The sequence below is a fragment of the Aethina tumida genome, chromosome 6, assembly GCF_024364675.1.
Source record: "Aethina tumida isolate Nest 87 chromosome 6, icAetTumi1.1, whole genome shotgun sequence".
Taxonomy (NCBI): domain Eukaryota; kingdom Metazoa; phylum Arthropoda; class Insecta; order Coleoptera; family Nitidulidae; genus Aethina; species Aethina tumida.
The window spans coordinates 5,839,984-5,853,786 of NC_065440.1; the positions used below are offsets into that span (position 1 = coordinate 5,839,984).

Here is a 13,803-nt window from a genome sequence, read left to right on the forward strand (position 1 = left end):
TATATATGCTCTAGGGCCAGCAGCATACATCGATATAGCACTTGAAATTTCATTTACTGACCACTTTATTCTTTTTTGGCTGTTCATTTTTTAATTTGATTTTCACTAAAAACCCGTTTAATTGCAGCAAGTTGTTTTTTAAGTTGTTCATTTTCAAGTGCGAGGTCATCAAGTTTTTCCATGTTTCGTTTGTTTGAACACTAAAATTTTTAACACATAAGCAAATGATATGATAAATGATTTATAGAAAAACCATTACCCCTACCATTTATGTCTTCCATTACTATTCCAATACCTGCTTCTCCATTTTTTACGGTAGCGTCGCACCCTATTTCCAGTCTATTCCCCCCCTGTTCCTGAATTTTATTTCTTATTATTTCTCCTGGATGTATCCTCTTTCCAATTTCTGCCTTTTCTTTCACCCATCCGTTTTCCTTCATTTCATATCTAATTCTGGCTCTTATATCAACCGGTGGACACCCTGCTAACACATTCATTGCCACTGTTGGCGCTGTGTTATACGCCTTTGTTATTGCCTTGATAAATGGTCTTTCTATACTTTTTAATATTTTCTTATTCCTTCTGCTACCAGCTTTTCCCCCACAAATTTCCGCTCCATATAACACTATCGGTAGTACCGCACCCTCATATATCTTCTTCATTACTTCCTGCCTACTTCCCCATTTTCTTCTACACAACTCGAATATCCTTCCCGCCATCTCTTTTGTTTTCCCCCTCATTTCTAATACATGTTTATTCCAGTTCATCTCTTTATCTAACCAAACCCCTAAATAGTTTACTTCGTTCTTCATCTCTATCTTACTTCCTCCTAATTTTAATCTTGGTCCTCTGCATCCTTATTTGTTTGGTATCCACCAACCTTCCGTTTTACTTTCATTATACTTCATGTTTAACTTTCTCGCCCATTCATTGCATTCCTTTTCTATCCTTTCCCATCTGCTCTCAATTTCTTTTATATTTGCCCCTCTGATTATGATGGCTTGATCGTCCGCATACGCTATTTTTTTACATCCTTCTCTTTCCTTCACCTCTCTAAACCAGCTTTCCATTAGGGTTATCCACAGGGACGGTCCTAGACTAGACCCCTGTGGACAACCCTTTTCCATATCTTAACTATCGTGTTTTCCTTTTATCTTTCTGTTTGCTAGAAAATCCTTTACTAATTTTACCAAGTCATTTTCTATTCCGGCCTTGTTTAATTCTTCTAGTATTTTGTTGTTTTCGGCTTTGTTGAAAGCATTTTCTAGGTCCAACAAAATCACAACTGCATGTTTCCCGTTCTCTTTCTCTGTTTCTATGTCCTCAATCATATCCCTCACCGCGTCTACCGTACTTTCGCCTTCTCGAAAACTGTATTGTTTGTCATTCCAAGCATTTTTCCTTTCCATTTCGTATCCTATCCTACTATTTATTAGTTTATCTAGCACTCTGCAGTGAGATCGGCCTCACTCCCCCGTTGTTTTTGGGTATCCACACCAATTTAGCTGTTTTCCAATATTCCGGGAATATCCCTTCTTCCTTACATCTGTTGTAAATATTTAAACATTCCCTTCTCCTCCTCTAATATTTCCAGGCATTCATTTGGAATACGATCCTCCCCTGTTGCTTTACCCTTTTTCATATTCTTGATTACTCTTTTCATTTCATTTCTCGTGAACTTTCTATTTTCTGTGCTTTCTTCTGTTTCTCTAATTAGGTAATCTTCTTTAATCACTCTCTTTGGGAAGTATTTCTTCACTAACCCTTTTTCTCTGTCTTCTTTCGATTCCTCCTCGTCCCCCGTTTCTATTTCTATTATTGCTTTCCTATTTTTCTTTACTAATTTGTAAGCTTTCCCCCATGGATCTTCTTTAAATTCCTCTAGTTCTTTTTCAATTTGTTTCAGTTTAGCTTCTTTTATCTCTTTTCTAAATCCTTTGAGTTCTGTTAGGAATTCTCTTTTCTTCACCTCTCTTTGTGTCCTCTCTCTTTCGTTTTGATACTCTCTTCTTTTATTTCTCGTTCTTCTCCTTCTCTCCTCTAATTGTGCATTCCACCATTCCTGTCTTTCCTTATTATCTTTCTTGATTTTTAAAGCTTTCTTGCACGCTCTTACTGTCCAAGTTTGCATTTGTTTCACTCTTTCTGTCAATTGTTCTTCTTCATTATCTATCCATTTTCTAATTTCTTTTCTGAATTCTTCCCAATTTGCTCTCTTTACATCCCAGTATTGCTTTTTCTTCTTCTTTTCTGTGTCAGTCATTACTTCCCATTTCAGATATTCGTGGTCGCTGAGGGTTTCTTCCTGTAACACCCTCAGTTTTCCTATTTCCGTGCCTCTTGCTATCACTAGGTCTATCCAGCTTTCTTCCATCGCATTCTTGAAAGTTGGCTCACCTCCTTCACTTTCTACTATGTTGTATCCATTTTCTATTATCCAATCCTGTAGTCTTCTCCCCCTTGCATTATTAACCATCTCACACCATGTCTCATTTTTTGCATTCAGATCCCCCGCTATGATATGTATTCCTTCCTTTCCTATTATCTTTCTCACCTCCTGGTCCCATTTACTTTCCCTTTCCCTTTCTGTCCTTTGCGGCTCGTCAAAAATGTTCAGAACCCATATTTTTGTGCCTCCCCCGTCCAAGCATATCATAACCCCACTTTTTCCGATCCATTTCTCATTCATTCTATATATAATTCCTGTACTTTTTATTAATATATCAACTTTTCCATTTCTGCTTCTATATGTATTGTACCCTTCTACCTTGATTCCTCCGTGATACCCTTCTTGTACTAATCCTACGTCGATTTTATCATCCCTAAATTTCTTAACAAACAGGTCCATCGCCTCCCTTCCCTTCCCCGCATTTATCATAACAAACTTAATTTTCGACCCCATAATCAATCCAAATCCTGCTATTCTTTTGCCTCCGTAGCAGTGTGTTGCAGTTGAAATCCCTTGCACCGTGTCCCCTGTACTCTTTACCCTCTCTTTCACAATTAACGCATCTCATTTCTCTGCTCTCACATTCTCCGCTGTGTTTACCTCCGCATCTGTAGCACCTTTCTTCCCGTTCGTTCCTACAATGCTTCGCTACGTGGCCGTATCCACAGCATCTGAAGCACACAATTACCTCTAGCCGCATAATTTCCAAAATTTATCCTCCCTTGCTTTATTGCTTTGCTGTATGTCTTTCCATCTACTTCCATTACGATGTTCTCTCTCATTAGATTTCGACATGCGTATCTTTTCACGATCTTCGCATGTTCTACCTTATATGCCGGGCGGGGCCATCGGTCGACGACAGGATTTAGTTGGTTTTATTTAGTTCCATAAGGCCAACATTTCGACGTTGGATCTGCGAGACTCGGGCCTTTGCTTGGGGATTCGTTTCGTTGGTTAAACGAGACCGTTGTTGCGTTTGTTCTTCTCTTTTTTTTAACATTGACATTAACAATATTAAGATGAACGAACGAATGAATGTCAAAATTAAAACAAATTCCAATCCAATTATCTGGAGATTCCTCTTCTTGTCGGTTAGATATGACCCCGTTTTTTACTACGAACATCGTGTACAACGAAGGCAGCGTACATAGACTTGCCTACGTTCAGTAGTCGGTCGATTAAAAAGAAGACAACGACGACTGCGATGATTTTGGAGATTCACCTTGTAGATTACGTGAGACCCCATTCATGTTGTTCGTTTTTTTTTTTTGTTGCATTTTTTGCCTGGATCACGGTGACGTACTCTGTTGTGTGAGAAAAATGAAAATTACGACAACAACGACAAGAATAACACACACACGTACAAACCCAACCAATAGTAAGTAATAGTGAAGATTCATTCATCTTATAGGTTAGACAGGACTCCGAGTTTTGTTGTACTCTTTGCTTACATCACGATTATATGTGCTTTTCTGGAATAGGCTATCTGTCAGCAGTATAAGAGGCATCATTAGATAATTTATTGGAAGATCTTTAGTCTTAGAATACTAACCGACATTGAAAAAAAAAATTGATGAGCTGAATAATATTTTCAAATTTTGCAAGATTACTGTTTGATGTGCGAAACATCGAAAATTATATAAATGCGACTATTATTAATTAGAAAATATGTTTCAGAAGGGGAACTTTTATAAGATAAAGAAGTATACTATTGAAGCAGACTTATTTATGCTACCTTGGTCGCAAATGGTATATCCTTAATAATTTAATTTATGGGAAGTGCACCTTTATAGTGTGCTATAACTTCTTTCCTATTAGGTGATAACCCGTCTAGATGATCAAAGTCTTCGAAACCACAAAATTCTTTTTTTTGTGAAATGTAATCCAGAACATAACATATTTCGTTAAATAATAAACAACAATTTTTATTGTTTAGTTCATTAGAAACAGATGTCGAGTGTTTAAAATATAATTGATTAATATGAAACACAAATTCAGTCAAATGTAAAGAAAAATGATTTTGCGAATAACCTTGTAACCAGATTTAGATCAGAACATTAGATCAGATAGAGATTTTCAATGTGAATGATCTAAAAGAATACTGAAATTTTGCTCTTTAACAAAATTTTTAAAAATATCATTATTTAATGTAAAGGTACGTTGTGTGCAGATCATCATTGTTTAGACGATGGTTCATGTGTTTACTTGGGAATATAAACAAAGGCATTTGAATTATTATGTTCATATTTGAATATTTTGAAATCGATCTAAACAGTGCCTGTGTTGGATGGAATCGGTTGTCTTGTTTTGGGAAAGAGTTAATTGTAAAACATGTAATAAGTATTTTATGAGTGTAACAGATGTTTATTTAGTATTTTAGAAGCACTCTTACAAAATGGGGAACAAAAACAAACGAAATTTGAACCAAAATACAAAGGCTCTTTTAAAATAATTCAAGTATTAGATGGAGATAGAAACAATTTAAAAAGTCTTAACTCAAATCGTACTTATAAATATGCTCATGACCGCATAAAGAAAATGCCAGAAAACTTTGTTGAGAGCCGTCGCTGGTTAAGTGACGAAGAGATTTTATCGCTGGATAAATGATAATTTCTGTTGAGAGAGAGAGAGCATCGCTGGTTAAGTTATGATGAGACTAGTCCTGGTTAAGTGGTGCAGATCTTGAGGTTTTCATGTCCATAGATAAACTCTAGTCTTACATTCGAAAATATCGTAGATTTAACCCGCATTGGGGCAAACTTTTATGCATTTGATTTGAAAGGTTGATAAAACTAACGATAGTCTGATATTAGTCAGGAAAAGTCGAATGAACTGTTACTGTTTGAACTTAATTTGCAGGAAAATCATACGAGGACGTGTGACTTGTCAGAATAGTCGTGTCGGAGGGTTCATGTGAAACGCAAGTAGTACTATGGGTTGCATACATATAGTACTTGGGTGGAATCAGCGAAAGTGCTAAGCACGGCATGGTACTAGAACCGAGGGTGACGGTAGAGGAGACCTGAGAGGGCGGACAGTTAAGCTCCGTCAGGGAAGCTGTGTAGTCTTGGCTTGGCTTGGCATAACTGTCAGGATCACCGCGTTTCATACGACACCTAATTGTTTGACAATTGGTTATAATCCTGTACTCGTTGGTTCAATTACATTGTAAGGACAATTTGCGTGTTATTTAATATTCGAAGTGGCCGATAATCCTGACCGCGCTGCGACATATAGATATATATATATATATATATATATATATATATATATATATATATATATATATATATGGATGTATCGGTTAAAAATAACAATGGTGGAATAAGCATCATAAAGACAGATAGAAAAGGCATTATATAAACTGACAAGAATTAAGGTTAAGATCAATAGATTAATCGAAGCACAAAAAGTTTTAGAAGCAGCAGTAAATATCAAAATAATATGGACAAAGAGGAAGAGTACAGGGGAAATGCACAAGATGGACAAAATGGCAAAGAAGGGAGGAAAATAGGAAAAAAAAGACGAAAATATTCTACAGCATTCAAATGGCAAGAGCGTTGGAGTAGCGACAATAAGGGAAGGCGGTTAGAGGCTTTAAGGAGAACTATATATGGAGGGATATGAAAGTGACAATAAAATAACACAATCAATAACGGGACATGGAAATTTTGAGGTAAATTTAAGAAAATTTGGACTAAAAGAGACGGACGAAAAGTGTAAATGTGAGGTAGAGGAAGGGGAGGATATTAAGCACGTATGGTTCAGGTCTGGAAAGGAGAGAAGAAACAAAACGAGATGCGTTGGCCAAATATTTATCCCTTTACAGGGAATAATGAGGTTAGGTTAAAATTACACATTAAAACCTAACGTAACAATACTCCACGTATGTCCCGTCTAATCTCTTCATGCGCACAGAGACAGCGTACAACTGTGCGTAGAACTTCGTCGTTGTTAAGAAAACATCCATGGCGTCCCTCCATTTCCTCCAATTTGAAATGAGACCCATCTGTTTGCGGAACTACCACTTTGCATCGTCTTGTAGCTGCATGTAGGTGAGCAGCACCTTCTCCTCATCGCCCCAGCCGTGGAGACATTTCATCTAACCCATGAATTTGGTTAACAATTTTTCTATGTAGTATTTTTATTGGTTAATTCTATGGTTGGTGTGAGCTCCATCCATACCAACAAATCTTTTTGCAGCTGTTTTATTATTAGGAATTTAGAATAAAACACAGTTGCTGCAGTTTTTATATACATAGTATAGTGGTTTGCAGTGTTTTTCTTGCCTATTTGTATAATAGTTGCCTCGGGAGTCAGTAAGAGAATCTAAAATATTTCAGGGGAGTAAATTCAATTATCTTTTTTAACACAGCGTGGTATTTTTCTTTGAATTTTTTAATATTATTTTTTCTCTAAAAGTTTTGTGTTTGCTTGACTGTGGACGTATCCTAAGAATGCTTTTTGTTTTATTTAGTACTAGCTGTACTCGCGACTTCGTCCGGTATAAAAATAAGCTGTTCTGTTTCGATTTTAGCATATACGTCAATTAAAAATTGATTAAATAATTGCAGTTCAGGTGGCAGTTGAATAGAGTTCAAGCGTACTTCTCCAGATGAACAACAAATGCCTTTTGATTCATCTTTCCATCTTAATGCTTTATAGTAGTTGCAACATACATTCATAGGGTCTAACTCAGACGCAGCAGAATAATTTATTTGGGCATCATAATTGAACCCACTGTTATGCTTTTCTCGCCATGCAATATTACGTCTACTAATTCTTCTTATTTGGTCATTATTTAGTCGTTGTTGTCGGTTTGCTTCAGTTTCAATATCCCGTAGAGCACGTGTCGTTTGTCTAGCACTATCCAGACGCCTTTCTCGATCAAAATTTGTTTCTGATTGACGAATGATACTCACACTTTCACGTAGCTGAGATAATCGCTCGATTCTTTGTCTTTGTGACTCATGATATCGATCGCATTGTTCTGAAACACGGATGACTTTCCAATTCACGCTGATTTTGGTGATGACGACCATCATTCTCTAATCTTTGCTCTCTAAAATGAGATGATTCTAGGCTTCGCGAGATAGCGTGTTGAATACGGTCGTTTTCTAGACGGTGTTCTCGAGATTCCAAAGATTCTTGAGCCCTTAACAATGAATGACGCGTTCTACCTAATTGTAATCGTTCATTCCTCTCAGAACTACTCTCATTCGGCCTAGACATGGACATCCGTAATCTACAATTTGTAAGACGACTTTCCCTATCTTGTTCAGATTCATTTTCACGTCGCAATCTTTGGCTTTTGGCCTTTCCCATGTTTTTAGAGAGATTTGACTTTCTTTTAGACATAACTAAATATTATAAAAAAATAACACTATCTACGTTACTAACTATATAAAATAACCTATAAATAATTTATCAATTTCAATGTAAATCTGAATATTGAACACAAATGTTCTTAATTTATAATTATTACTTAAAAGTAAAAAAGGTAAGCAGTAAAAATGTAACAAAATATTTTGAATTAAGATAAGATAAGAAGAACGGATCGGTGGAATTATAAAAGATACCAAATCAAACTATTAATCAATCGTTGGTGGGAGATGTGGTGGGAGGCGCCCGACGTGACGGCCCAGTGGTGGAATGCGCGTAACCTGCGCATGAGTTGCGCATGGTACGGGCAGTACTTGGACATTGCAACATTATTATTTATTATTTTGCTAAAATAAAAGTAGCCTAAGTTACTCCTTATTACATCAGCTACCTGCCAATAAAAGTCCCGTCAAAATCGGTCAAGCCATTTCAGAGATTAGCCGGAACAAACAGACCGACAGACAGAGAGAAAAATTGTAAAAAATGTTATTTTGGTGTATGTACCTATATTCATATGCATGTAGTGAAAAATGGTTATTTCAATATTAAAAACAGAACCTCCAATTTTATTTATATGTATAGATATATCTATAAGTTGTTTTGGGTTTTTGAATTTTATTTATTTGTGTCTCAGAAGCCACCTCCATATTTCGATGGCATATAGACCGATTGGAACTATGGCAGACAATTTTCATTGTTTAGTTGTGGGGTTTATTCATGGTTTCTTTTTTGCCTGTCTGTATGTTATGTTTGTCTTTTCCGGATTTAGTTCCAGAGAGTGGGCGACAGGGTGACCAGTCTTTTTAAAGAGGTTCAGGTACCTTTGGTAACGGCCACATTGAGGAAGAGAAGAGGTTTTTCTTCTCTTATATTTTATATTTGTTAGCGAAGAAAATTTTGTAAAATAGATTTTTTTATTTCATGTGATGTTTCTAATAATTTATTAGTTTTATCTCAATTTGACTAATATTAACAAATAACTAAGTCACCACTGTTTTAGTTAACAAAAAACGGTTGATTTCATTGGAATATTTAAAAGTTTTTCAATTCCTTTTCTTATTTATGTTTCAGTTTCTTTACATTAAAATTAGATTGACTTAAACATTATAATAACTGATGATAACTGGCGCTGTAATATATTAGGTACAAATTATCCTACAATTCCGGAAATAATTATTCTTTGATTTATTTTAAGAGGAATTAATGGTACAAAATACAGATTGCTTAGTTAGAAATTTTGAGATCTGGCCAAACTTACCTCAGATCATAAGTCGATCCGTTAGACTGTTATATATTATTCAAAAGCTCACATACAGTATAATCCAGAATTTTGAGGCAATTTTGTCAAGTCAAAATAAGACAAATAAAAATAGCAAACTAATAAGTGGGAAAAATAAAGCAGAATTGTCTGTGTATATTTGTTTATCTAAACTGAACTGAAGTAAATTACATTTATTAATTTTCACCTAAGAAATGAAGTATTTGATTAAAAAATATTTGAATTCTGATTTTATTTAAAAATATTTCTGGATTTAGTTTTTACAACTTCAAACATTGTATTGCCAAGGCACAGCGCCTTGTCCTCAAAAATAATTTGCGTAGCTCCCCCATATATCTTTAACATGTCGTTGTCTAACAAATCTGGGGATAAATATCTTACGTTTGGCATTACGTAGAAAATTGTGAAATAACACACAAGTCCTAGTAATTTATGTTGCTCTATGTAGTTCGAAAAGCATTGGTTTTCTGAATACTCTAAAAACGGATCCTAATATTCCAAATGTGTTTTCTACGATTCTGCAAGTGTGGAAAGGCAATAGTTGAAAATCCTTTTTTGACTACCTTTATCGTAAATTCCAGCTATGCTTTTAACAGATAAATAGACAATGCAAATGCATTATCCCCCATGAACACATGGCTACTGTACATGAAGGCAAACATTCATCTGGAACATTAATTTATTTTTATCCAATTTATGATATTTCGAAATACACCACCATCACTCCCTTTGCTGATGCCATAAATACTGGACTGAAAGTTCCCTTGAAAAACTTAGTCCTACTGTTTATTTATCTCAAACTCTTGGGCTATCTTACCCATTCATCTGGTGTGTTAAGTAACTAAAAATACGTCATAGAGTGAATTTGATACTCTTACTTTGAATATTATTTTTTAATTTCGATCGATATGACAATTATTATTATTTTCACTGAAGCCGGTGACGAAATGTTATTCTTCTCCGGAAAGGCAGAATAGGTAGCTAATCCAAATCCAATAAGCTCAGTTCGGAGTTACGAGGGAATACCATTTAAATAGCTGAGAATCCAGAAGTGAATAAAAACGTTTTCATAATCGGCTTGTAGTGCTTTCAAATGATTTTAATACTGCCAGGTAGTAGAGGATAACCAAATAGGAAGCAATGAACCAGACGAGGAAAATAGCTATTTAAGTTCATCAACAGCTTCATCTATTTCATCTACCTCAATAAATGGAGCCAATAAAAGCGAATCTGATACTGCAGTATCAACGTATTTATGAAACTAGAATGAAGTGAGCACTACAACTCTTAAGAGCGGCGTTTACTAGACAAGGAATCACACTTTCGGCCAGAAAAGAATGCAAAACAAAACATAGCCCGTAATGTGGTGCCGCCACGAAATCAAACAAACATTCGGTTCTAAAATGTTCGTCTGCAATTTTTTTTGCATGGAACAGGACCGCACTTGAAATCTTATACATATAGTGAATTTACTGGTTGTAAATAGATTATGAAATTTATAATAGTAATGAATTCTTAATATATTTTTATTAATAAAAATTATATAAAATTAATATTTAATACAAAACTAATAAGTTTTGTGATATTTTATTTTTTGTGAATTCTTACTATATTTTTATTAATAAAAATTATATAAAATTAATATAAAATACAATAATATATATTAAAAATATAATAACGTATAGTTATTAACTTTTTTTTAGTGCTAATAAGTTTTGTGATATTTTGTCGTATAGTTAGTTGTAAACCAATCACATTTTATCATATAAACAAATATAATAAATACGTTATACAAATACGGAAGCCGATTTAAAATCTATTATTAATTAAAAAAAAATGATCTCAAAGTTAATAGTGACCCTATCTCTAAATTTGTATTTACATCCTCAAAGTGATGAGTTATACAAATCAGTGCATGTAACCTGCGTGTAATTTTTTGTGTCGAAATTTAAATGAAATGTAATAACAAAACAGATGGATTTTTTCTGTCCGGGTAGTACTTGACTTAGAAATTTTAGTTCAGTTTTGGTGGTTGAAGAAACATCAGTTTCAAGCAGAGAAACAAATTAGTCTTATTTTAGTTATCAGACAAAGTGTAATTTGTTATAAACTTTTAAAGGTAAGTTTTTTATTCAATTTTAGTTTTTATATTTCTGTATTGGAAGCGTAGTTTTTCTCCCCGTGAAATTATGAATAAAGATTGATTTATTTGAAGAATGTATTATGTTCATTTCAAATCGAGTTTGGTGTATTTAAAATAAATATGATAGTTTTTTTTTTTTATTTTTTTTTATTAAATACGTATATAGTTTTTTTTTGTTCATATTATTGGTTCACCTAAAATATTATTTTGTATTATGTAATTAAATTAACTTAGACTTTATAAAATTGGAAAATCAAATGACACATAATTTTAATATGAAATTTAAAATCAAAGAAGCATGTACGATTATATATTATAGTATACAATAATAAAATAAAAGAAATATTAATTTTAGAAAATGCCAAAAACGCGTAGATTTGCTTCTTGGTCTAAGAAGAAAATCAAAAGTTTACATTTACTTGAACTAAGAAACAGGAAACTGAAGAAAATAGGATCATATATTGTGGATAATCTTTTAGAACGAGATGAGAAGTATAACGAATCTACCTAATGTTCATAATTTATTTTAAATGACATATTAGGTCAATTCAAGATTACTAAAAAAGAACAATTTAAATAAATGAAAAAGCAATTGGCAATTTAACAACCCATATTATTGTTAATAAATGCACCGGCTTACTGCTTCTAATTTTGGAGATGTTAAAATTAAAAGAGTCTTGTGTCAATATAGTTAAAAAAATTATTAATATTTCTACAGAAGCTACGAATTACAGGAAAATTAATGATTCGATAGCAATAAAAAAATTTGAAGAAGAATGCAATAAAATTGTAAAGCCTGCTGGTTTATTTGTAGATGTTCTTCATGGATATTTATAAAATATATTGTGTATTTTTATAATTAAATTTTTATATTTTCAGGAATTATTTCTGAAGACGAAATTGTGGAAGTCAAATCTTCTTATGAGACGATTATAATATAGATTTTATAGAATATTACTTTTAGATATAAGATCAATTAAATATTATTGGAACTAATATATGCTGTTTTATTGTATATTCAGGTCCAAAAAATAAACTTCTCGTTGAAGTAATTCATAAAGACGAATTTTTGGAATAACAAAATGCTTTCGAAATTAGAAAGATTCTATTTTAATTGTCTAGAGACAAGAGATACTATTAAATAGAAGAGGGTGAAATTTAAAATGTTTTGTTCCACCCTACATCAGAGAAGCGCAGGAAAAGAGAACAAAAAAGTGTAAATATAATAAAATATTAATTTTTAAAATAATTTGTTTCACTACGTTAAATTCCTATAAATTCCATTCAAATTACAAAGTTTACGCATTAGTTTACTGTAATTATACATCAAAAAATATTGTATATAAAAAGTGTTTTGATTTTAATTTATCAGATAATGAAAATAGTATTGTATTATATTATATTTAACAATTAACCGAATTTCCTGTTTAGATTTCCAGGTTAAAAATGTACTATTTTAATAATTTGAGTAAAAAATATATATTTATATCACATAAATTTGATTAATGATGAATAATCAATTATCAATATTTTTTAAAAAAATATATATATTATTTTTGAATTTCTTGTGTGATACAGTCTCACATGTCAATGGCTTTCTTGCATGTGGCCACTTTGTAATTCTGAAAATAGTAGTATTATGAATCAAAGAGTTTTTAAATTTTATTGCTATAATAACTGGTATAAAAATGTACAAATTTCCCTGAATACGTCCAGTCAGTAGGTCATCTATGAATAATGGGTGGAACACATGACATACCCCCCTTCCTCCGCTGCAATCACTTATATAAAGTAAATTATTGATACCTCCTCTGTGTGTTCTATGGCCTACTCTGTGTATTTTAACTCGTAGGACAATATCGAATCTGTGCAAAATTTAGGTGTTCTCAATAAACTCTTCTAATTAATATGAATGATAAAAAGTAAGATAAATTATTAAAATATTTATTATTTCCACTTTGAATAATTGCGTCTGAATAATAATACTAAGTTTATAAATAAGTAGTGGTATATAGTATCTAAGTAATTTATTTATCTAACTAAAAATATTACATTAAACAAGAAGCTTTGTTAAGGTATCTTCAGGGTAAAATGATTATATACTTATTTGGTAACAGATGAAGTCTACGCTAAAAATGTAGCATGGAAAGGGACGGTAAACAACGAAACGGAAAAAAAGTTGCTAAACTGGACACTGGAGTACGGATACAACATACAAGAAACGAAAGGCGGAGAACCCACGTTCAGGAACAGCAGAGGAAGAGGATGGTTAAACTTAGTTATAACAAAGGACTGTAGAACGAAGGAGCTAAAGGTATTAAAAGAAGAAACACTAAGTGATGACGAATATTTAGAGTGGGTAATTGTATGGGAAACTGAAGAACAAAAACAATAACTGAAATGAGACGAAGAAAAGGCGAACTGGGTAATGTTCAAGAGGGAAATCAGGAAATGAAATGACGAGAAGGAAACGAACATAAAAAGAAACATTTTACGTTTTACATTTTACATTTTACGTTTCCATTGTTATAAGTCAATGGAGAGGAGAAC

At 33.1% G+C, this 13,803-nt stretch overlaps 1 protein-coding gene across 1 annotated transcript; it reads right to left on the reverse strand.

Moving 5' to 3' along the window:
• Positions 1-1,540: 1,540 nt before the first annotated feature.
• LOC126265971 (histone-lysine N-methyltransferase, H3 lysine-79 specific-like) lies at positions 1,541-2,878 on the reverse strand. Its single transcript, XM_049969084.1, has one exon. The coding sequence runs from the start codon at positions 2,876-2,878 to the stop codon at positions 1,541-1,543; it is 1,338 nt and encodes a 445-aa protein (XP_049825041.1).
• Between the last annotated feature and the right edge of the window lie 10,925 nt (positions 2,879-13,803).